The sequence below is a fragment of the Trichoderma citrinoviride genome (genome assembly GCF_003025115.1).
Source record: "Trichoderma citrinoviride strain TUCIM 6016 unplaced genomic scaffold BBK36scaffold_3, whole genome shotgun sequence".
NCBI lineage: Eukaryota > Fungi > Ascomycota > Sordariomycetes > Hypocreales > Hypocreaceae > Trichoderma > Trichoderma citrinoviride.
This window is the reverse complement of record NW_020194711.1, coordinates 2,201,400-2,226,069: the sequence shown is the minus strand read 5'-3', so window position 1 is coordinate 2,226,069 and position 24,670 is coordinate 2,201,400. Positions and strand designations below refer to the sequence as shown.

General features: G+C 55.1%; 4 protein-coding genes across 4 annotated transcripts; 3 read left to right on the top strand and 1 right to left on the bottom strand.

Moving 5' to 3' along the window:
• Window positions 1–2,460: 2,460 nt before the first annotated feature.
• Window positions 2,461–5,833, top strand: BBK36DRAFT_1139140 (hypothetical protein; the record flags this gene model as incomplete). The annotated part of the gene is made up of 15 exons (XM_024893290.1): window positions 2,461–2,699; window positions 2,892–2,906; window positions 3,126–3,130; window positions 3,226–3,340; window positions 3,465–3,481; window positions 3,568–3,639; window positions 3,899–4,153; window positions 4,411–4,432; window positions 4,702–4,887; window positions 4,945–5,184; window positions 5,278–5,377; window positions 5,426–5,511; window positions 5,542–5,586; window positions 5,651–5,766; window positions 5,808–5,833. The coding sequence occupies 15 exons, from the start codon at window positions 2,461–2,463 to the stop codon at window positions 5,831–5,833; spliced, it is 1,539 nt and encodes a 512-aa protein (XP_024752375.1).
• Window positions 5,834–8,158: 2,325 nt separating this feature from the next.
• BBK36DRAFT_1166928 (hypothetical protein) lies at window positions 8,159–9,378 on the top strand (the record flags this gene model as incomplete). The annotated part of the gene is made up of 3 exons (XM_024894982.1): window positions 8,159–8,460; window positions 8,527–9,227; window positions 9,299–9,378. The coding sequence occupies 3 exons, from the start codon at window positions 8,159–8,161 to the stop codon at window positions 9,376–9,378; spliced, it is 1,083 nt and encodes a 360-aa protein (XP_024752374.1).
• An 86-nt stretch (window positions 9,379–9,464) lies between these two features.
• Window positions 9,465–12,803, bottom strand: BBK36DRAFT_1192964 (hypothetical protein; the record flags this gene model as incomplete). The annotated part of the gene is made up of 6 exons (XM_024896789.1): window positions 9,465–9,747; window positions 9,818–10,022; window positions 10,082–10,698; window positions 10,776–11,059; window positions 11,196–11,701; window positions 12,376–12,803. 6 exons carry the CDS (start codon window positions 12,801–12,803, stop codon window positions 9,568–9,570), a joined length of 2,220 nt encoding a protein of 739 aa, XP_024752373.1. The 3' UTR covers window positions 9,465–9,567.
• Window positions 12,804–16,390: 3,587 nt separating this feature from the next.
• On the top strand, window positions 16,391–18,197 carry BBK36DRAFT_1192951 (hypothetical protein; the record flags this gene model as incomplete). Its single annotated transcript, XM_024896788.1, has 4 exons — window positions 16,391–16,915; window positions 17,036–17,186; window positions 17,496–17,922; window positions 18,064–18,197. The coding sequence occupies exons 1-4, from the start codon at window positions 16,530–16,532 to the stop codon at window positions 18,195–18,197; spliced, it is 1,098 nt and encodes a 365-aa protein (XP_024752372.1). The 5' UTR covers window positions 16,391–16,529.
• Between the last annotated feature and the right edge of the window lie 6,473 nt (window positions 18,198–24,670).

Genomic DNA, 24,670 nt, shown 5'->3' with positions numbered 1-24,670 from the left:
ATTAAAGCCACTATTATATCCGCAACAGCAACCAACATGCAGATCTCAGGGGGGCCCCCATGTGAAATAAACTGCAAAGGGAACTTCGTAGAAAGCCGGGGGATGCAAGAATGTGCTGCTGAGTACGAAATAGCGGCGGAGTACAGCACCAGGAGCACTGGAACTGTAAGGTATGTCTTTTAGGAGCTGTTCTCAGAAACATTGCATACATAAGTCTGCAGTTGTGCTTGAGGGGTGTACCTATGCATATGCAGCAGCAGCCACCGTTTCGGTGTACCAGGGCGAAAGAGTAAGCACCAAACTGAGCAGCCTGTCGGAATATGGCCGGGTTGCATGTATTTCAGCCGTGACAGGCAGACTGCATGAGTGCCAATTCGCTCCTCATGGAAGGGACGTTAATATAATACTTCAGCTGCAAGTGTCGACCGGATCGAGATTGTGCCTTTGACATAAAAATGATCAGAACTAGGGGTTTCCTTGTCTCCTCGTCTCTTCGTACTTACACGTAGCGTTGCGTGACTTGATAGAGGTATCATCCCGAGACTATTCTCTCGCCTTTGGCATCTACAGGCAAACTTGCGATTCTTTTCTGCGATGAAACGTGTCGGTGATGAATGGAGTGTATGTCACGTCTCGTTCCCCAATGCCATAGAAATGAGGTCTAATGAGCAGATTCGCATGGTGCGATTGCCCCGAGAATGGCCAAGTCGTAATAGCACGCACCGAATCTTTCAAGCAGATAATGTCAAAATTGGGGCATCCGTTGCATCGTCAGGCCCCATTCGCATATTCATCTGAATAAGACGCAAGTAGCGACATCGGCCTTGAACCCTGAGATAAGAATACGTTGCCGCACAGGAAGCATATAGCATGTTGGTTGCCCAATTGTCATTCTCGCCGTGGGCTCTGGATAGTTGAACTCGATACTCTTTCCTCGAAAAGCTCGAGCCAACAATATCGCCAACGAAGGAAGTCTGTTAGCTGGTAGTCTGTATCGAACTCCCCACTCCGGCTTCCACATAAATACTCCCCAACGGAGGACGAATTCCAGCGGCCAGGCATGCATGATAGGTCACTTTACCAAAACCACATGGGGCGAGTGCGAGTCAGCGACAAGGGCATGTCTTGATAGACTCGAGTTGAGTTGGTGCGGACGGTTACTGCAAGAGGGAAGCTCGAACAGCCTTTTCCAAGCCAGTGTTCAAATAGGTAGAGTAGGGGCTGTTATAGAGAGTGCCGAAGACATCTTCCTTGGCAGCAACAAGGCTTCCGCAAGACTCTCGCAGGAATCATGTCTTCATTTCCACAAGTACCTGTTGGAACGCCCGCAAGAATACTCCGCAGACTCCATGCAACCATTGTCCGCAAAGTCAGATGAGTGAGCGGCAGTGGGGGGCCTGAGCCTGGCGCAACTTCTTGGGTAGCGGTCACTGGGGCATCCTACCAACCCCTGGGAGTATTTCTGCCTTATGAGATCAGTACTGCGTGCCTTTGGTCAACATGGCCTGGCCACTTGTCAAAAGTTCTGGCAGAAAGGATCGTGCTGCAATGCCTTGAAAAAGGAAAACGCACAATTTAAAATTCGGGAAGTGGGTGTCCCAGCGACCCCATATCTGACGAAGAGGTGATATGCAGATGCCATCCCAGGAGGTATCCATTGGTGGATGGAAGGGTCTACTCACATTTCATTCTGCACATCCCAGCGCTTCCCAGCACTCCTCGTACAGTAGCACCTGGTCATCTTGTGCCCACACTGGGATCGACTGGGGGCATGAAACGGGGACGCTAATGTGAGGATGTACGACTAACTCTCGACGAAGTTGCAAGGACGTTGTCTAGGTTCTGCCTTCTCGTTGTGACGTTGTCAAGGTTCGATATGGAAAGAACCCCGCAACCAGGAATATGAGAGCCCTATGTGAGCTCAGTAAGGCAGAGGCTGAGCTCTATCTCGAATAGAACCGAAAAGGCAAGTAGCATCTCGATGGCAGTTCGGTATGCAAGCAACGCTCGTGGGGCAAATCGTCGCCGTTCAGGGATCTCCGCCGCTCGGGTCTTCCCGCAGTTGAAGAGAACGGAGGAAGCTATGCAAAAAATGGTGGCAGGCTAGGGCTGGACGAGGATTTCGTTCCGTTTGAAGGCGCTAGAGGTACTAGGGATGGAGCCTGTTGTGCTGTTGCCTGTGATTATTGTTCAATGATTCAAGAAGGGGGGTCTATCAGGGCCCAAGTCTCAAGGATGTGTGGGAGCAACCTACATGTATCTTCTCTCTTTGATGCCTTGACTATTCCTGGGCGTGCTTCATGCCTCGTACTTCGTGCTTCCTAGTTGGCGGCTGTATCAACCGGTTATTCCCAAAGATGGATACGGCATTGTCATTGTGTCGACGGGCCCACTGTCAACTGTACCCGGGCTCCGTACTTGTATGGCGAACAGCTGTCTGCATAATCGCTCCGCGGAAGAATGAATGCTGCTCGGACAAAGAAATCTGCTCTCACAGTTCAGTTTCTGCTCCGAAGAAGGATTTGGGCGAAGCTATTCACCCCAGCCGACCCCATCCTCAGCGATTTCCTGCGAGAAATATGCGGCCCTGGACGAGAGAGATCCCAAGCTCAGCAGGGCTCGAGAGAATCGATTGCCCCTGGCTCTTCAGGGGAAGCCGTAGCAGAAGCGGCCTTGGTCCACCGCGTCTCGTACGATATGTACGTATCTTTTGTCGACTTGTCGCACATACTACTTGCAAACCCAGTATAGTAGTGACTGTAGACCAATCTGGGGGGATGCATAAAGAGCTCCATACTAGCCTATAGTACAAGGAGCGGTAATAGCAGCACAGAGTATGGAGTAGTGCTCGTCTTGCCTGTACTGCCATTCGATGCTTGCGCTTGGAACAGGGACATGCCCCTAAGGTACGGAGTACGCTTAGAAGAGTCGCGAGCAGACCCGTTTAGGTGGCCCGAGGGCGTGAGGTGGGACATCCCTGGAGATTGAGCTTAGAAGCAGTGTCTGTAGGGAACAGATGGCAGCTGTCGCCCGTCAACATCAGCGAGCCGTTTGGCGATCTTGCTACTTCCGCGCCCGGCCGTTGAATGCACATGCGGATCTGACGTGTACTTGCCGCAACGTAGCTCATGTGGGTCGGTGATGGCCATTCTGTTGCTCATTTGCACCAGACTGAGGTCCTTTCAGCCAGCCGTACTTATCCAGGGGACGGAAATTGAACTCAAGGTCGATCAAAGGGCGATGGTGCTCCGCGAAAGAAGAACCTCGCACAGGCGCTTCTCGGAAGCAGCTGTTCTGAGGTCGGACAGGTCACGCAAGTGTTTGGCAATGAAAAGACAACGTGGGTAAAGGGAAGACGAAGGGGAAGAAGATAAGGAGGAGGAGACAAAGAACGGCTGTGATGATCGTGATGATGACGACAGGAGAGGGGAGTAGGAGGTACAGGCAGACTCGTACTGCAAAAGTATCAGCGCCTGGGCAGGTACGCAGTCGGGAGGTAGAGGCGCCATCATCCACCACACAGGCGGTTGCGAGATACATCTGCTTCCAGAGCTGTGAATGGTGCAGGTACAAGCTCCCCGAGTGCCGTGCTCGATGCCTGTACTTGCACGTCCTCAGCGGGCGCTCTGGCAGTCGCGTGTCAGTGGGGTACTGGCTCACCTCCTGCCTTCGTTGAGAACTTGCAAGGCAGGCGCAGCCCAAGGATCCATAGAAGCCGGTGGAAGGATTGATTGGTATTGTCTTATGCGAGGCAGGCGTGCTTGAACAATTAATCGTCAGGTTCTTGCCCGGTAGAGACTCCAGCATGAGCATCAGCATCGGAAGGAGCGTTTCATACGTACCTTGATAGCAAGTAGGTACATGGGCACGTGCCGTCGAGACTGCTGGGAAGCTCCAGCTCCTGTTCTTCGTCTTCTCGTCTTCTTCGACCAGGATCTCAACGACAAATCGACCAATGAGAGGGTCATGTTGGCAGCCCAGACGGCGATCTTCCCATGTGAAAATATCAGTGGAGTGTTCCCGCAGACTCTCAAAAGCCTCGGCGATGGAACACAGCCGCCTAGCTGGAGCATCCAGTCACATCCTCGAGCACCACACCCTCTCGCGTTTGATAGCTTCGATTCGATATACAAGCCGACAGGATCAGTGCCAAGTAAGCACGACAGCAGCTCGACTACTTGGCAAGGGGGTGCGAGTTCCCGGTTTTCGTACTTCGTACAAGATGCCTTTGCGGAATCTCAACAGGGGCCGGACCGCCAATGGCGAGAGTCGTTGCATGCCGCGTCCCGCCGGCTCGCTCTGTTCCGTTCTGGCCCCTGGGAACTGTAGATCGTGTTTGGAGTACGAAGGACGAGGTACGCAGCAGTGTGTTGCGTTCGAGGAAGACGGCAAGCCTATTGACCCGGGCAGGTTACTCGGAATCCTTTCAAAGGTGAGTTTTCGTGAGCAGACTTTGGCTCCAGGCACAGCTATGCATGTACAAGCAAACAAGTCAGTTGTTGTACAAGCAGGTAGTTGACTGACTCAGAGCTAAAGACATCTCGATCGCCAGAGCTCCCCAAGATGCTCCGGAACGCCGCTCCGTGCTTCCAAATACTAGCTGCATATACTACCCAGCACCATCTGCCTATATTCGGAGCTGCGAGTCTGCTCTCAGGTCATTATGCAGTCAGCTTTGATCATGAAAGCTTGTCATGACAGGTACCAAGCATTGATGCTGCAGATTACCCGTCTCGATGCCGCAAGGGGCACTCCGACACGGAGGACGGAGGACAGCGTCCCACTCTCCTGCCGGGCCGCCCGCGCCCATTGGCCAGGCCGACCGTCGAATACCTCTACAGAGCACGGCCGTGCCTCGCAGACCTGCTCCGTTTATGAGCCGCATGAGTTGGTGTCGCGTTACACTCACGGCTCCAGAGTTGATGCTTCTGCATGCTGTGACAGAGCTTCGGTACCGACTTCACACCGGATGATCACCTATCATATTCCTCTGCGTCTGCCACTGCAAGCGCGGACTCCACCGCAGCCTTTGCTACTCGTCACATGGACTAATGGAACTCGGGGTTCAAAGAGGAATAACCTCATCACCCAGCTCAGCGCTAGGCGTCATATTCCTCCAAACGAGGGTATTGGTACTTGTGACCGTAACAGGCAGAGGCATGAGGTCAAGTCACCAGGAAAGAGGTACGCAGAAGGATCACTTATGCTGGCAGGCCGTTGTTGTCCCAGACAGTTTGGTAATGCGTGCAAATGCTCTGGCCGAATCTGCTTATACAGATTTCACGTTCAGTCGAAGACCATATCAAGTGAGCATCGTCCCACACGAGAGCTCCGTCGCTACTATACCTGCTACAACCAAATATACCTGTACGAGGAGGTATGCAGTCCAAATAAGGGTCCCAGCTTGATGTAACCCTACAGCCAGAAACTGCCGGCATCGCAGCCACCGCGCTTCAGGTCGCTTGGGGTCGATACTTGTGTCACGATCGATGGTCGGATTCGGGCGAAAATGTAAGAATCTGGTACGACGCAAAAACGCAGACAGCCCCCCACGACACGCCCGTTCGTATATGCTTCCGGCCGGCCGTGTGTGACGTAGCACATGAGCGGATGAGAAACGCCCTTCCGCGTGCTCTCCCCTGGAGCACAGATTGCTCCAGGGTACGACCATGATGGACGACAGGGCAACCAAAAAGGGCAGCCATAGTGCCATGGGCAACGGCTGCGCGACTCGCATGAGCATCTGCTTTTGCGTGTACAAGGCATGTGTTGAACAGCTTTCGGTGGTCTACTGTACGGATTACCAGTAGTAAGGGAATTACAGGAAGACTGATACGGAGATCCTCACAGCACTAACGGCGATATCGAGCACAACGCCCGTTGCTACCCCATGCTTAGACGAGCACAAGATTGCAACGATGCAAGGGCCGCGGGGTGTGCTGAACAAGCCGGGACCAAAGTGGTGGATCAAGCCTTATCCTTTCTCTTGCCGAGCACCACTCTGGCCCTTCTACTTCGTACTTCGTACAGAGCGCCTAGTACTAGTACTGGTGATTCTCCGTATGTGGAGAGATGGGTCTCCAGGGTGCTGTGATGGTCTATTGGCGGATGTCCTGGTACGTTACGCATCAAGCGCTGGTCAGTTCGAGTTGATACTACTACCCAGTAGTACTCGTACTTCATACATGCTGGTACAGCGGTTGCATGTGTACTAATTGCCTGCATGTTTGGCCGCTTACACAGTAATGGACGAAGCGACATGGACTCTTCACTGCCATCTGGAAATCGGTCTTATATTCTGGGCAATGAACCGTCGAGATCGAGATCGAGATCGATATGGCCGTCATGAACTCCCGCCGTCCACGTCCTCCCACTCGGCCCTTATGCCCTAGCGAGCCTTTTGACTGGTCCACGCCACCCCTTTTGCGCATTTCAGACTGATTCGCATCCAGCTTAACCTGCTCCACTAGAGCCGCTGCTTGTCCAAGTACAAAAAGTCGCGCCCTGGATCCCGAGCGGACAAAGCGGGTCTGAGAAGCTGGGCGTCTATCGGAATGTTCTGCATCACCGTTCAAGTTGGCGGGCACGAAGTCCAATTTCAACAGCGCCATGGATTTCGAAGTGACATGTGTAAGCGCTGGCTCATCATCACCATTGGATCGCTCAAGGTATGCGCAAGCAGCGTAGCACAAGGGGAGTGAGACATGATCGTGTATTGTAACGGATATAGTAATACTAGATACTAGCTTTCACTCGGCCCGCGCCGAAGACGAGGACCGCCCTCCAAGCCACCATCTCTCGATCTCCGCTTAGGACATCCATGCTTGCTGGGGGGAAACGGCGACACAGAAGCCGCCCTGCATAAGCCAGCCTGATTATCTATCCATGACCAGCAGCGACGACATCGCGACGCCAATCTGTGCCTCGTTTACACACGTATACCCGCAGCTGCTCACAAGGGCTTCGCATGGTAGAGACACGTGGTGGCGCAACAATGGGAGTGCCAACGTTCTCCAAACCTCACTTCAGCTTGTGAATCCTTCGGTGCCAGGAGGTGATGGAGGTACGCTTTTGCAATTGCATGTATGCGCTGGCGGACTCGGCGCAGTGCAGGCGCTGAAGCTCGATAACCAACTCGAGAAACCAATGCGACTGCCTCGGGCATGGCTCCGTGAGCGTCTGCTCTTCTTTCCCCTTCTCTCCTCGTCGATGATGGACCGAAGCCGCAGCAGATGGAGTCAATGGGCGATGCGACAGTCTCCATCCTGGTGCAGCACAGCGGCATCATATACTACGAGTACTCGTACGAAGTAAGACCTCCCCTCCAATGCAGAGCTGGAGCTTGGTAGCGTCCCCTCACCCCCTTCTGTAATCCTTATAACGGTGGCTCGTCCTGACAGGGGCGGTACACGGTTGGTGCAGTGGTGCAGTGGCACACCCCCCTGTCCTCCATATGCAGGTGGACTAATGTGAGGCCAACCCCATCGGGCCATACCCCGGCCGGGACCCTACAGTATGTTCGCCTCATCACCAGGTGGACTCGGAGGGGTTCTGAACGCTCCGGCTGGCTACGGCCGCTTGCTGCGATGCCGTGCAATCGTACCAACTGTTTGTAGGCTTCGAGGCTATCGTCTTCCCAGGCCATCCTGGACAGCACCCTATCCTATTACGGCCCTCCTGGCTAAGCACGCATGTATGCGACACACGGAAACCTGACAGGCCTGTGGGTGGATGGGGTGTGCAGCATGCGGCGTGCAACAGGAAAAATCCAGCTCGAGCGAGTATCTTCGCAGACATCTAATCACTGCTCGCTCTGTCTTCCGCGCAGCGGAATAGGAGATGGGCAGACTGGATCTTTCTACCTGTCGTGCAGAGTTGGCCCCTTGCGTGTTCTTCATCTCTGATTGAAACATTGTGTCCGCTTCTTTTCTCCTCTCCTCATCCATTCACGCAGAGTGCTGCAGTGCATCAGGCCAAGGGCCAACACATCATCGAGCTGCTTGTCGCTGTCGTTCCCTCGGTATATAAGCTCGTCCTGGTTCTAGCATAACGACTGTCGATCCAGAGCAAGGTGTCAGGCTGCAGCAAGAGACACTGCACTTCTTTATCATCTTTGTGATTCCGCATCGTCCTACCCGCCACGTATCACACGCGCAGTATGGCCTCGCAGCATCAGATCCCTAGGCACGGTGATGTGATGGACATTGGTGGAAGCCGAATGCATGAGGACATCGGAGAGAGGCTCTCGAGGGTCCTGACAGCCGTCTATGGCCCCAATGCAAAGCCAACACTTCCAGATGAGCTTCTGTACACCGATGTTGGACTGCCCATATGGAACGAGATCATCTTCACACCCGAGTTCTATCAGACGCATGACGAGATCGCACTCTTTGATGCACACGGAAGCGAGCTCGTTAGGCGGCTCCAGCCCGGCGTGACCTTGGTTGATCTGGGAGTCGGGTACGTCTGATGAAAAGGCCCAGAGAGCAGATTGATATGAGCTAACGTGTCTTCGCCACGGTCCAGTGACACCCGCAAGGTAGAGCATCTGTTGGCGTGTTTTGAAAAGGCGCAGCTGGAGGCCACCTACTTGGCCCTCGACATCTCCAAAGCGTCACTGGAGCATAGCGTGGGCTACCTGCTCGACAAGCATTCGGCTGCGGACGCCGCCAAGGTGACCTGCGCAGGTTTGTGGGGGACGTTCCAGGATGGGATGACCTATGTCCAGGGAATCAAGAGCCAGAGGCTGTTTCTCTCCTTGGGCTCCGTGCTTTGCAACGACCCCTGGCCCGAAGCTCTGAACCACCTCAAGTACTGGGCGAAAGCACTCCGGCCCAACGATCTCCTCTTAGTGGGAATGGACGGCCACTTGCTGCCCCAAGACAAGGACAAGATCTGGGCCGCCTACCACTCACGAGACGACCTGTACCGGAAGTTCTTCCTCAGTGGATTTGAACAGGTGAACGAAGCGATTGGGGAAGAGTGGTTCCAGGAAAAAGACTGGGACTTCATGGCGCAGCTCGAAGAGAAGCCAACGACTCGGCACCGATTCTTCTTCCGCGCCAACAAGGACGTCACGATCCACAAGCTTGGTCGGACGTTCAAGGAAGGTGAAGAGCTAGACTGGTTCGACTCTCACAAGTATGGAGAGGAGAGCGTTCGACTCATGTGCCATAAGGCGGGACTGAGTGTGATCAGTGTCTGGCAAGCACCCAACTCCGAGTTTCGTAAGTCCGATGCCTTGTCGCTCTGCTTCCCCCTTTCGACTGCTTTTTCGCTGACACGCGTCTTCTTGTAGGGCAATATCTTCTCAAAACGAAGGGGGAGTTGGACCAAAAAGACGATGGAGATAGCGCCGTATCAGGGCTAATCTTGTAGTAGGCCATTCCTTGCTTTGGAACGTCGTTGTTGGTTCTGGTATTTTCTTCATCGCTTGCGCCGTTATCTTGAGCTTTGGGGGGTTCAAGGCTGGGGGAGGGGGTATCATCCGGGCTAGAATGGAATTGTGAACGGGGACCACAGGTTAGGCTTTGCTTTGAGAATCGCAATTAATATCATCGGCCCGTTTCAGGTCAGGCAGAGGATCTCCATCTCGTTCTCTTGCACGCGCTGAACTAGATGCTCCCACCAGGGAAGCCTTTTGCCGACTTCCTCGTCTAACCTTCCGTTGACTGGCGGCTTGAGGGTGGGCTCGGTATCAATCCACATCCATATGCGCTTCAACGCGTCATAGAGCGGCGGCACACTCTGCAAGGTGTTTTCAGTTAGTCAATTGTACTTGCAAGAATGGTTCGGAGGAAACGAGGTAATGTCGTACACTTCTCACGGGCGTGCTGGTGACCCTTTCGAACCAGTTCTGAGCAACGGCAACGTGTTCCGGGACGGTGGCTAGCATTCCCAGAAGGAAAACAGGGAACAGAGGGGCCTGCGCGGTGAAGTTGTAGCCAGAAGTTGGCATGATGTTGATACATTTGGCAAGGTCGTTCAGATTGGACAACACCTCGGGGTGATTCCGAGGGATTCTGTGGACTCAAGTGTTAGTTTGACTGAAGCTCTATCATGCTAGTCAGTATCATCTTACCTCAGAGCACGACACTGCAAATAAACAATGGCTGCAATTCTCCAAGCTTCGGCAGTCACCTCTGTCATGGAGCTTGCGCTGTCAATGACATAGCCTTCGTGAGCAGCGCGGACCATCTCAATGGTTTGCTGCTGGGTCCTGGCAACTTCCCACGGGTTTGAGTTGGGCGCACTGCTCCATTGCCTCATATCCAGCAGCTCGGACAGCAGGAACTTTGCAGTGAGTGGAATGACGGAGCTCTCGGGATCTTGATATAGCCGCGCGGAGCAGTATGTAATCTGGCTGAAGGAGTGAAGCAGTTTCTTAGAGAAACCGCATCCGCCGTGGATCTCATACATGTCTTTCATGTCACCGTAAAGGAGCCAGCCAAACCGAGCAGCTTCCCTCTCGGGGTCAAAGGTCGATGGGGGAGGTAGCGTGGTCATGAGCTGCGAAAGTATGACTGCCCTGCCGACGATGACGGATTGGGAGATTCGAAGGGAGGAGAGCTGGACATTGGACTTTGACCAGAACCGCGACCCTTCGTCAATGGACTCGAGAAAGTGCTCGCTTTGCTTGAATCCTTCGAGCCACCGCGGAGTATAGGGCTTCTTACGACGGCGCTCAGTAAGGACAATCTGGAGAATGGGTTAGTCAGTGGTGCACCAAGTCGAGAACAGCAACCAAGCGCTGGTGTTGTTCAAAGACCACTCACATCTTGCATGGACAGGATAGAGGCAATCGTGATCAGCTCGCTGGCTTCGTCAACACTGAGATCTGCTCTGGACAGCAGTTGGCTCAGGCGGTTCTCGGCCAGGGCAAATCGATGATTGATCCGCCTACTTATCTCCTCCATTGGCTGGTAGTCATACACGTATATGCCGGCCAGGCTTTGTATCGCGCACAACACTCCCTCGCTCCCCTCCTGGGCAGCAAAGTCTTGCAGCCACAGGTTTGTTTTGCCCAGAATACTCCGGCCGGGACACCAATTGCCGATATCTGTGTCCCCAAGCCAAAAGTCAGGATGCGCACTCTAACTAGCTAGGTTGGGCAATGATGTATGTGTGACATGGTAATGGGAAGAGCAGGAGAGATGTGTAATGTTTGGTGGGTGTTTGGGAAGTTTCGAACGTACAGAATGACCAAAGCTTTCTATCCATTTTGTCCATCTGGGATACCAGCCCGAAATGCCGTGGTAGCATTCGTGGAGAATTCATGGATGAATGGCTACTACCCCAGCCATGGCTCCATGGACGAGGATAGGGGGATGAAGAGTAGCCTGACATTGCCGGGGGTGATGTGGTGTCCGAAAAGGACCACGAGCGCTCAGATCTCTTCAGCGGGTTGGGCCATCTCGCAGTGATCTGCTGGGACGTTTGTGTCGTGCAATCATGCAATTGGCGGCTGGAAGTTCCCAATGCCGAGGATGACTGCGATGACGGTCTAACAATCTCCTCTACTTCGTCATCTTCGCCGGCATCGCCGGGTTTCGCGACGGCTGACACGGAAGAAGACCGACTACCCTGCGGTCTCCGCGTCGGCCAGTTGAATTTGATATATGAGTTGACTCTGCCATCCGTAGGGCGAGGGAATCGGGGGGATGCTTGCCTGCCGAAGGTCGCTAGACAGTCCTTGAACGGACTGACGAATCCATGCGATCCGGGCTGAGGCTGAGACTGAAGCTCGTGGCGGCGGTGCTTGAGTTCAGCATCAGACGGCAGGACTTGGTCGGGATTTGTGGCTGAGACCCGGTCCGCCTCAGGTGAATGGGGTTGTTGTTCAGGCGAGACTGAATGGCTCAAAGAGTTGTGATCTAACGGGGTGAGATCAAATTCAGTAGCCAGCGGTACTGGTTTCACCGTTAGTCGTCCCTTCTTATGTCAAAGCATGAAAACATGTTCCGGTCCTCCAAGCGAGCTGTGGCTTGGTCGCAGAGTTCGCAAGGGTGAATGGTTCTCAGTACAAGCACGGAGAGGGCATAGAATGAGTTGATGCTCACGTCGTACGACTGGGTAGGGTAAAGAAGAACGTGGAAGGATAAAGGAATGGCAGGAAAGCGTAACCCTGTCTGAGCTAATGTGCCCTTTGAGGGGAGGGAAGTGATACGCGGAAGTATCGTTCCTTTTCTCCTTCGGTCGGACACAAATTTCCACGAAGAGGAAAGCGCCAGATGCAAAGAGACAACAGCAGGGTTACGCCTGTGCTCAGGCAAGTAAGACAGGGCAGTGTGAAAATCCAAGCTGGAGAGCATGTGACAGACGGTGCATGTAATGCGGCATTTGCCTGAAGTTCACTTACCTGTAGCGTCTAAAGACATCAGTGCCGACTCCATCGACGTTTCTACTGCCGCTGCCATTGTCTGCATTGCCTCGAGGGGTGGCCATGGCAGCGTCGATGATGAAGTGAGCGAGGACGTAGACGCGGTCGAGGCCGGAGACGAGGCCGGGTCGAAGCTCGCCTCTGGCCGGGATGGGTCAGGGCCGGGCGCGGCACGGCCCCCACGGCTGCGGACCCGGCGTCGGACCCGGCGGCTGCCACGAGGCGAGGGGACGACATGGACCCAGGTGTGAGCCACAGCCGCCGCCGCCGCTGCAGGGACGACGGGCGTGTTGGACGGCGCAGGCCGAATCAGCCGCTGCTGATGAGGGTGCGAATAGGAGACCGAGTGCGGATGCGAGGGCTGCGGGTGTGGCGCCAGCTTGATCCGCTTGGCCGGGCGCCCTTGATCCAGCGAGTCTCCCATCTGTGCGAGTCGAGTCAGGCGCTTAGCCGAAGCGAAAGAAGCCAGCGTCGCGTGGCAACGAGGATTCGGAGCGCCTCGATCGAGCAGATTCACGCCAGACTTGGCAACGGTGGGCTCACAGATGACGGGCAGCAACACGCGCACACATGCACACACGGGCCGGGGTGTGGGTGTCACTGAGCCAGGACAGGCGGCGGAGGAGCTGGCAGGTAGTGGACCATGCACGGGTTTGGAGCCGAGCCGAACGCCAATTATCGGCCGGTAGCGGTCTCTCGAGCAGACGACTCCCGGGTTATTTCAGCTGGCAGGATGAGCAGAAGCGGCTGTTTCATCCACGAGCTGGACCAGCCGAGTCAATGCAGAAGGACCCTTGGCCTCTAGCGATCAAGGATTCCCTACTGTCGTTGGCTTGCAGAGAGTGAGCAGGGTGACCTTCACAGCATGTTGCGCGTGTAAGTGGGTGAATCGTGTGTAAGATCGTGTGTGTGGGGGAGGGGGGGTCGAGGGGGGAATTTCTCGGTAAAAGTGCCTAGAGCTAAGACCTCCACAGTGAGGCATGCAGTGAGATTGGAGCATCCAAATAGCAGTGCTGGAAGGAAACTTGAGGCCTGATCATCGGCAGAGCATCTCAGGGCAGTGGGTTGTGGGAGGCAGGTCTGAGACGCTGTCTGCAGATATCAAGGTACGGCGGGTGCACCTAGCACTGGCCATTGGGTGGTATGTAGGTAGGACACGTACCAGGTGGTGTGAGTGTATTGTAGAAGCGGATTAAGTGCGTGCAGCAGTCCAGAGCCTCGACACAATTAATACACAGCCCGGACTGACTCGACAGTGCAATGCCTAGCGGTGAGACTAAGGCTCCAGAGATCAGATTCGATACGGCACTCGTACCAGCAGAGCGGTTCGTCCAATATGAGATGGGAGTATGTACCGAATTGGCCGAGGGGGTGGCGGGCTGGTGCTTGCTCGGCTTAGGGGTGGGTAGGGGTAAGAAGAGGAAAGAGAGAACAACGCGCGAGGGCACAGGAGAAATCTGCAGCGGCCAGCTTGGGCTCTGGATCCGAGCCAGCCGCGTTGATCTGGGGCCTGATCTGATCTGCCGATAGGAGGCAACAAGAGGAGAAAGCTTGGAGTGGCGAGGAGGAAAGAGAAGAGGGGAGAAGAGAGGAGAAGAGAGGAGAAAAGAGAGAACAAGGCAGCCGGGGTGGGAGAAGAAAGACAAGCAGAGAAGAAACCCTTTCCCCCTCACAGAGTCGCACAGATATTCTCTCTTTTCTCTCGTGAGGGGAGCACAGAGATAAAAAAAAAACAGGCCGACGTAGTAGGAGCTAGAATCCACTGGACAAGACACCAAGGCCCCGTGTCGGCATCGACGGGTACGAGAAGAGACTGGCACTTACCCACGAAGCTCCGCTTGGGAGAGAATAGCCGCATGAAAGGACCCAGAGGGATCCGGGGCTAAAGAACAGGTACTTGGTCGAGCAACGAGCAATTTGCAGAAGAGAAAAACGCCGTGTGAAGCGTCGCGATACTACTAGTAGTCATACGAGAGCGGGTGTTACTCGCACTCCGGGCAGGCGGTAGCAGTACTTTTTGTGGTTCCGGTTCGAGGGCAGAATCTCGAGTGTCGGGCCCCCGGGCAACGCGTGAACTCGTCGCTGATTCCTTTATGTATCCGAGAGAGAGGAGAGACAAAACAAGAAAGTTTGCAGGTCAAGAGGCGTTCGATCATTTCTTTTGATCGTTGACTCTGTTACGCCTAGATGCAAAAGCGTCTTCCCAAAGAGGGTGCCGTAGGCATGGGCATGACCGGGCCCTTGGAACTGGAGATGGCCATAATTTCTTTTGCTTGGGGGCCCATGTACTGTACAAAGCCCCGGTTTCTGCACCAACGTGATGCTTCCGGTTCCATGGCGTCCTCTGTAGCCTCACGATCGCGCTGCCCGACAAGGATGCTCGTGATCGGGGCCAGGGGGGCCTGCCTTCACCGAGTGGGGACGATGCATCGAGACTGCGCCTCTGAGAGGGGGGCCCTGGGAGAAGGGATTTGCTCGCCGCAGCTGGTGCTTCTGGAGGGCTCCAGATGATCGACGAGCAGCCAATCCAGCCGTGGCCGAACGCACATGGAGGCACGGCTCGCATACCGGTGTGCAGGGGTCGAGGCTTTCGCTGCGTTAGCGCGGCCAGCTCACGGCAGCTCTAATCTGCAATGTGCGAAGTACAGTCGCGGTAGAGTACCTACTCACTCGTAGGTAGCAGTAGTAGTAGTAGTATCCCTTATGTACTCGTAGCAGGTGCAGTTGAAGCCGTGTGATGCTGTGTGATGCTCTGTCGGAGCAAGGTTGCAATACGATGTAGTACGGAGTACAAGGTGTGAGGTGCCGGCGACGTTGTTGTCTCTTCTCTCGTCCGTCCTCGTCCTCGTGGCCTCAGCTGTCATGACCAATCAACAACCCGTATCCAGCGCGGGCCAGCCCTCTCCGGCGACGTGACTTGGCCGAAGTACCAGCCCAAGGCGTCCATCATTACTGCTTTGCCTTCTCCCCAGGCTCAAAAGGGGCGCCCGTCCGTCTGTGACGACGTGAAGCTCGCTCCTGTCGCACAGCCGTCCACGGCGTCTGGCATCCTGGGTCTTTCCTCTACTAGCCCCCTTTTGGCCTCTGCTGGCCCTGGTCTTATACAACTCTGTTCCCATCCCATTGCCGATTTCTTCATATTCGCCCTGTGTTGTCTGCTGTCCGGTGGCCTTGGTTCCAGTGCGGTTATATCGTTTCTTCTATCTTCTTCTCTCTTTCTTCTTTTCCTGTCTTCCTCTCTCTCTTCTCACTCACTCGCTGCGGAGTCGGGTGGGTAGCACAACCCCCAGTCGATTGGTCTCGCGATCCTTTGCCCGCCGCTCCCAAGGCAGGGTGGCCATCGCCGCGCCAATCATAGGCATATCAGCACCACACTGGCCACTAATCTCAGCCGAATCAAGACCCCTGGTCGCTCCCCGTCGCAAGCCCACCCCAAAACAAGAGAAACAAACATGGGAGATCCCATCGCCCCGTGATTATTCATCCTCCCCATTCCCCCATCTTGCGAGAGCCTCACCTGCTCAGTGGGACTGCTGGAGCGTTCACTAAAAAGAGCACGCACGACGGCCGTTTTGCCCACTTGGCCTGGACCTCAGAGACTCACAGCGGCTTTCCCTCCTCTTATTAGTTCACTTTTCTGCCTGAGCCGTCACAGGGTCACCACAAGACTGGCCGAGCTTTGCTGCTACTGCTGCTTCTCGTTCCGTCCCTCTGGTTGCGACCCACTGGACCAACCAAGGCAAGGCTGCTCCCAAGACTCAGCCATCTCCTGTCCCGTTTGAATCCCACTGCCAGTTGCTGCCCGTCGAGTGGTGCAGCTGCCAGTATTATACGGGCAGCACCGTTGGCGAGTGAAGTGAGTTCTCTTGCCAGCCGGAAGCGGGGCGATTTGGGAGCAACCGATCGGCTCAATCAATCGTCGTCAACGCTAGATTTGGGGATCGGGGAAGAGGAGTGGTTTCACCTCAGCCTCATGGCCTGATAGGGGAGGTTCCCGGGACGAGAGAGAAACAAGAAAAGAGAGAAACCCCGTCCCGGCCGCTAGACCGTCTGCTCCCGTCTCCAGAGTGCCGAGTATATCCCAGGCTAGAGCCGCCGCCGTTTCTTATCCAGACGCTGGAAAAGTCGTGTAATAGTGCCAGCTCACACTATGCCGCCGCCTAGAGCCACACATGTCTTCACCTTTGGACTCGCTGCGCCGCCTGTCAGTGAGGCATTGGAAAGACTGGTCTCAACACACCTTGAACACGCTGCACTTAGAGTCCAGGAAGCAACTGGCGTTTTCTCTCCTTCCTCAGACCCGTCGCCGTCAGAGTCATGTCCGGCCGCACAACAAGATGTCGCGGCGTTGGTGACCGAGATGGGAGACTACCTGGCCCGGACAGCAATGATATGGTCTTCTCTCATCCAGAGCCTCATACAAGGACCTCACATTGACCTCGTCACGCTTCAAATCTTACAAAAGTCCAAAGCAGACACCCGGGTTGCAGATCTCTCTGCGTCTGTCTCAATGGACGTCACCCTGAGCCGCCTTCGGTATGCACCATCTGTCCCCTTCCTCCTCTTCTTGGCCCTGTTTTTGTTCTTTTGTTCTTTTCGTCGGCCTAGAAGCTTTCATGCAGATTAAACTAACCAAATAATGGTCATGACGTGCAGCAAGATGCGCGATCTGGCGGAGCAGTACTCGCGGGATGTCCAGGCCGTCTGGAGGATTGGAGGCCACAGGAGGCCGAGTCCGTCCTGCCCACGGGCGTCTCCTGCGTCACACGACGGCCCCCCATCCGGCGCCCCATCGGTGACCTCACCGGTGACTTCTTCTGAACCTCAGACCGTGCCGGAAGTGCCTGACGCGCTCTCGCACGCACCCAAACGTCGCAAGCAACTTCCCGATGCTGCCGCAGGGCCCCGTGAACGACAGGTCTCGGCGCCACATCCACCGTTGCCGCCACTGCCGCTCTTGCCGCCGGCTTCCTCGCTCTTATTGCCGCCTATTCTATCGGACGGCGCAGAATGCGCGGGAGCGGCGCCGACCAACAACGCAGCGCCGAGACAGCCACCGCCTCCCGCAAAGCCACCACCCACAAAGGCCGCAGTGAGGAGGGAAACCGCGGCAAAGCCATTGTTGACTTCGACGCCCATGGTGACAATGCCAACGGCGGCAGCAGTATCGGCATCGGAAGCGACCTCTGAATCAGCAGCAACGCCGTCAGCGGCAGAATCACCAATATCCGTAGCGACGCCGGCATCAGACGCAACGCCAACTGCGGCAACCCCGATCGAGCAGGATGACTCGGACGACTATTCGGATGAAAACCAATTTGCGGGCATCAACATGAAGGCCCTGAAGCAACGAGGCAAGGGAAAATACTACTGCCCCAGGGGCCATCACTGCGACAAGGGCGGGGTCGACAAGCAGGGCAACCTGGTACTCTTCGACCGTAACTCATCTTTTGCGTATGTAGTCATCTTTCCCCATCCAGCGCGTGGCAACGAACTGTCCAGCTGTCTCCCGTTCCTTGCCCGTCTCCAGGTTCTCCCTACCCGTCTAACCTCTCACCCCTGGCGATTAAGGGAAGACAAGGCGAAAGGGGGGGGGGCGAAAAGGGCCCGCCGCCGAGGACGATTGGAAGAGGATGCGCGCCATGTGCTTTCTGCAAGCATATTTGCTAAAATTTATCATGCAGGCAACATTGCAACAAACATCGCAAGCCTTGGCGGTGTGACGTGCCTGGCTGTCCGAATCCTCCCAAGAAGCGCCGATTTGCGCGTCGTGACGGGCTGGAGCGCCACAAGGCCACAGTCAAGCATTACTTCATGACGTGAGTCAACGAACCGATCTTCTTCCTTGCGCCAATTGATCAGGCAAGGCTCATAAACGCCCGATGCATAGACAGGTATGAGTACGATGTCCCAGCACCAGGACAAGCCCTCGCTCCCACTTCCATGGAGGGAATCGAGTGGTAAGGGAACATCGGCCGAAGAAAGGAGAGAAGAGGGGGAAATGAACGTGCAGGGATTTGACGGCGGAACAGTTCACATGTGATGGGCAAGACGATTCGCTGCCTGTCTTCACTTTGGGCTTCGGAACGAAGCCAACCCGGCCGATCGGTCTCAGGGTGCGTCCCAACAACACCAACAAGGGCAACGACTTCCAGAGGATCAGGCCCGACAGCAAGAGCCCGGGCAGACAGCCGCCAAACGAGCAATCCGCTAGCCAAAGCGGAGTCGCAAACGAGTCGGTGAGGCTGGCCAAGATGCCGTCCCCACGCGCCAGCGGCTGTCCCCGAGTCCGCGCCTTGTCTAGTCTCAACGCCATCCAACTGGGTGGATCGGGCCATCACTGTCCGTTTCCTGGTACCCGATGTCACGGTACCCATCATCTCCCCCCGTACACGCTAACTTTGCCTTTTGCGCTACCAGAACCTGGTTTCCTTTGTTTGGCCTGAGAGAGGAGGGGAGGGTTAGCTTTCTTTGCTTTTTACTTCTCTTCTTTTTGGTGGCGCTCGATTCTTTGCTCTGTTGGTAAACAAGCGACGGGAAACGAAACTCGCTCTGAGTGGCTAGAATATACGAGGATATGATGACGACGAATACGGTGTCAGACAAGCAGACAGAACTATTGGGGCTAATAACACACGGGCAAAGAAAAAAGCAAAGAAAGGGCAAGATAGCGTGCGTTTGATTTAATTCGAGGGGCGGCACATACCCATGCCCATGTTTCCAACATCCCAGAGAGCTGAACTCTGGGATCTGCCATGACCGCTGACTGTGGGTCATTATGTATTCCGAAAGAAAAGGTTGATTCGATTCCCTTTAATGATCCGCGGATGATATCCTTGCCATCGCTTTTTTTCGGCCTTGGACCTGAAGATGCAGTTGAGGCAGATTTTTCTTCGGACCCGAACTGTGCCCCTGCTCGGCCTTTTGGGGCGTTGGTCATCCAAGGTGTGGTTGAACTGGGCGGAGCGCTTCAGTTGTTCCAGGAATTTCTTGGCGGGATAATCTCTCGTCCATTGGGCTTCAATGTCCATGGTGCCTGAAGGACTGATGTCAGCTCTGCCCGCCTCGCTTCCCAGTGCTGGCTTCCAGGTAATGCACCCTGCACATCTTGAGCAGGCTTCTCCTCTGCTCTTACCCTCATACGGAGAGAGCATCCTCCGAGTGGAAACGAGGGAACAAAAAGGAAAAAAAAAAAAAGAAAGCAAAAAAAGCAAGCATTGTGTAATAGATAGAGTGTCGGACGCCAGGCTGTATGCAAACGTATCCCAACGTGCATCCCACCTCGTGCCCAATCTCGCCATGTAGGCTTCGTTCGACCCCCAAGTCCGTCCGTCCGTCTCATTCATGTCCTCTCGGAGGCAAAGCGCCGAAAGGACGACTACTGCAAAGCTGTCCACCCCCTCTTCTGCTCGTTCTTGGGGCCAAGGTGCGACCAGAATCCAATGTCACCGCAGGCGCCCACTTCCGTGTCGATTTCAACGCCTCTTAATCTAGTTCGGCGGTTGCGAAAATATGAGCAAGGTCACGCGGTGCTGCACGTTGCGCTCTGCATGAATCCTTGGGTTTGGCAACGGACCTTTCCCTTGACCGGTCCATCTAGAAGTTGCTGACCGGTGAATGGCGCCAGCCCTATCCAGCAAATGGGAGCAGCAGTATCCGCCACCGGACGCATATGGTGCATGCGCAATGACAACAGGCCCTGCGAGCTGGGTGGATCTCGTGCAAATGTGCGAGCGCGTGCGTGATGTACAGGTACGGAGACGGATAGTCGAGCCTCTCGATACTCCATCTCAGGCCGAATGCGCTTTGCCCAGGGCCTCGATACCCGTCGGAGTCAACACAAGCCGGCAGATGGCGTGGGGGGAGCATGGTCAAACTCTCGGACTTTGGCCCACCAAAGTCCTCCACCTCAGAATGTGATTCATGAGACGTAGGCTTTTCCGAAGAGCTGAAGGTTTCCTAGTAAAGCAAGCGCCCCATGACCAGCTCCGAGAATCCAAAGTCTAATAGTAGGTAGTACAGAGTACTCCCTGGCAAAATCAGAATCACCATGACTGGCAGTCCTCTGCATTCCCTCCGAGCTTCAGCTGTCAGAACGAGTGGTCACCGTTTGGGAGCAGATTTGTGACCACCCTCCGAATCTCATGTGCTTCTACCGTTGGAAGCAAGTAAAGAGAACTTCCCATTCTGACTGGCCCAGGCCCGAAGGAATAAGCCAAGATGCGAGAAGAGCGAGTTGACCGAGAACCTCGTTGTTGCCCTGCTTAACCCGACGCAGCGTATTGGACGCGAAGGATGCGAAACCAGGACATATTGGCCGCCATTCTCTTCCAGTGGCATCGAGAGAAAGAACCATCCGACTGCGAGAGTGAGTAAAAGTTTGACAGTGATCAGAACGGCGGCCGGTGTGAATTGGATATTGCATCGGAGGATGTGTTGGCTTCCGACTCCAGCTACTGTAGTGGCGTTCTCTCATTGCTCCAGAGTCTCGACTGTCCAAGCGACCGCTTATTAGTTGCAAATAAACAGCTAATGATTAATCGAACATAGTACAGCAGCACAGCATGCCACCACAGAGCATCGGTCGACGCCTATCGAAACCCACGACCATGTGGAGAGACAGGACGGAGGGTTCAGCCACAGAGAAATGAGCAGCGATGCGGGAAGAGAGGGAAGAAAGCCGGAAGAAGAGCCAAACAGGCGATAGAAAACTGGCGGAGAAAGCCGCGGAGAGGAGCATCTTGCTCCACGAGACGACACCGAGACTTCGAGGCCGGGAGTCGTTTCTATGGCGTTTCGACAATGAGCAAGCCTGCACAGGCAGACAGATGCTCGCACCGAGGCTCGCCAACCGAACGCACGGGGTCAGCATCGACCATCTGCAGGCGACATGCCACATCCAGTGTGTCGGGACTTTTTGACGAGAAAACATGGCGTCATGCTGCAGGCTGAGATCGAAACGCCGGCACTAAGAACTAAAGAGGCACCAGTCGAAGTCGAGAGCGAATTGTCGAGAGTCTGGATGCTTCTTCTTGCCATTGGAGCACTTCGACTCGAATTGGGATAACCTCAGGTGTAGGGCGCAATTCTTCGCTGCGGATTCTGCAGCGAATCCACTTGTCTTGGTCGAAACCCCCAGACGAAGTTGTCGCCTCGATATTACCACACCTCCATGCCTCCTCTGAGACGGGTCTCGAAACCTAAACTGCTCGGTTTTGGCAAACCGCCATCTCGAAGCGTGCTAGCCGGCTGGCTGTGCGCGTTCGAGTACAGTACTTGTCACATACGGGTACAAGGCCAACTTCGTGAGATGATCGTGGCACGTGGCTCTTCAACGGTGCGGGCCTAGAGCGCCGGTAACGACCCTTGGGAAGCCCAGAGCGAAACCGTGAGGAATTGTATCGCCCTGGCGCCGTGATGGCTGTTGCCATCGTCTCTTGGTCAGAGTCCATCGCACGAGCATTGCCTTGGTACGACTTGGAGGGCATGTCTGGCACTGCACAGCGGCCTGCATAACACAACCAGTCAGCCATGATGTTGGATGGATGCAGCCAGTCCGACGGCGTTTCTGCATTGACAGGCGAAAGAGGGAGCTAGGGAGCAGCTCAACACTAGCGAGTGGCGCTCTTTGGCCAGCTTTCGCCATGGTCTGCTGCGTCTTCAGGCACAGCGGCCAACATGAGCTTCGCGACAACCGCGGGTAGGATGCATGGCCGTGCCAATTCTCCCCTGCTGCTTCTTGCTGATGATGGAGGGGCATCGGCTTTGGAGAGCCACATCATGGTCCCCACGCCTCTTGTCGGCTGCGCAGGAAGACGGCAGAGGACAGCACACGTCGCACATACAGTACGAAAACACCACGGCCCTCGACCTGCAGCTGCAGCCAGCACGTACCTGTTGGTTGATGGAATTCCAGCCATCTGCTAGGCCAGGCCAGGCCAGGCCATGCCATGCCATGCCATGCCGGACCATCCCATACATGCAGTTGCAGGCACACGCACCCGGAGCAAGCCATACCCTGCCGGCCTGCTACACTAAGCCGTACCCGCAGTGCGGTGGCGGTACGAATATGCATGCCACAGGTGGAGCTTCAAGGCAAACAAAAGCGAGCGGATAGCGACAGGCCCCTGGAGGAGGGGACGCTGGCTCGAAGTACGGGGCCGATGCTTTGCGGCTAGCATTAGGGCGATCGTCGGGGACGGGCAAAGGAGACAACAGGGAGCGAAAAGAGAGAGAGATTGAGGGCGTGGGGAGAAGATCGGAGGGGCGAGTCGAGGGGCGGCGGAGAGGAGAGAGAGAACATGGAGCTGTGAGGTTGGCGTTCATGCTGTCTGAGGTGACACCAGAGCGGTGACTTCAAGTTCGTGTTGGTTGAGGTTCAATGGCGGTGCGACTGGATGCCTGAGGGATCAACCCAGCTGCGACAGGTGCGAGCGATAATCGATAAGAGACCGCAACAGCCAGCACCTCGGTCAAAAGAAACATGAAGGCATCGATTGTCTTGAGAGAAAAGAAGACTGGAAAGAAATAAAAGAAAAGAGACAAAAAAATTGCGACTGGGATTAGCACCAATTGGGATGGAGATGCGTCATGGGGCCAGAAAGACGAGGAGCAGAACAGGGAATTGTTACTGCGTACGTACATGTACGAGTAGGCGGAGCGGAATAGACGTGGATATCAAATGCAAAGAACCTTTATGTTTCCTCCATGGATGCCACTACGGCACATGCAGACAAAAGGCAGATGTGCCGTAGGATGGATGTTTGTATGGAAATGGAAGACACCGGATGCAGTAATTGGGGGATCCGGCTCCAGGGCCTATAGCAGAGCGTCTTGGCCGCCGTCATGGTACCTGACAGAGCATCGCCGTTGGCGTCTATGTACCGTCCAGGTAGTCCCTGTAAGCAGCTGCAGGTTAGACAGCGTCCAACCCCATGAGCCTTCAACTGCTTCCCAGTCCCGAGCCTCGAGCAAGAGCCGGATACAGACACCGGCCTCCAATTGCTCACCGACCTCACATGACGAGCTTTGTGAACCTGACGCCCGCTCCAGGGATAGCCTTGTGTCCGTTGGCGGACTGTATTACAGCTGCCCACTTACACCCAACGCGGAGATAATCACCTACCTGGCAGTGCGCCAACCTGGTACTTGGGTAGGCTAGCACAGCTTCGTTACAGGAGGCCACCGAAATGGCAGTACATGTGAGATACCTTGGATGCTTGGACATGGCCATTGATGATGGTTGATACCCCTTCTCTGGAGTCGTCTCCTCTCCTGCCTCCATCTCATGTTCTCTCTCCTCCAACCCCCAAAGAAAGCAATTTCTCGCCTTCCTTTCTTCGACACTACGGCCGATGCTCGTGTTTTCTCCGTGAGGCTCATCTCTGTCTGTCTCTCTCTCTCTCTGTCTGCACGTCCGCGTGGATCGCGTTACACAGGCCTAACCGCACCCCCCTCCCCGAAGCGCCCCCCAACTGACAGCCTTAGCATCATCGCCAACGCCGTTGGTCCTCTTTTCTCATCTCTCAATGCCGCCGCCGATGCAACTGGGGTTCCCGCATCCGCCAGCCGGAGTGGCCCATGTCCAGTCCCTTGCCTCGTCCTTGGGCTTGGGCTTGGGGCCCTTGTTCCTTGATTTTGATTTCTCGATCTGCTGAAGAGCTACAGCGCCTGCCGCTAGCAACGGGGCCATCCCCATCGTCCAATCCAGCAGGGTTGAGCTTGGGGATACAGAACCGCGTTTCCCACGCAATACCATGGCCTGGGCTAGCACAACCGTCGCCATCCTGTACGGCGTCGTACGTTTCGTCGTACGACATCTGTATCTTCCCTTTCACATATGCTGCATCTCTTTGACTGTCTCCCTGACCTGGTTTGTTTCCCCCCCTAGTCGTGTCTCTTGCCCGGTACCGCAGCAGCCCCGTCTCCCTACAGCAACTACATACAGCAATGGGGGGGTTGGAAAGGCAGTGAGCATGAGCCACAGCATGAAGAGGAATTTCTCTTTTCTTCCCAATCTGGGATTCCTTGGCTTGACACGTCAATCGACCTCTCAGAGCCTCCGATTTCGTTGGGCTCTGGCCAGCTGACTTCACGGCGTGATGTGACAGGCATGGATCTCTCATGTGTGTATGTACTTGGGCGGCCAGGGTCCTGTCTGCATGTGTGCGCATGGAATTGCATGCTTGTCTGCCCATGAGCTCCTAGAGGATTTCCGTCTTGAGCGCCCCTTTTTCCTTTTCCACTATTTTTGTGTGCATGTTATTATTATCTTTTTTTTTTCTTTTTCCT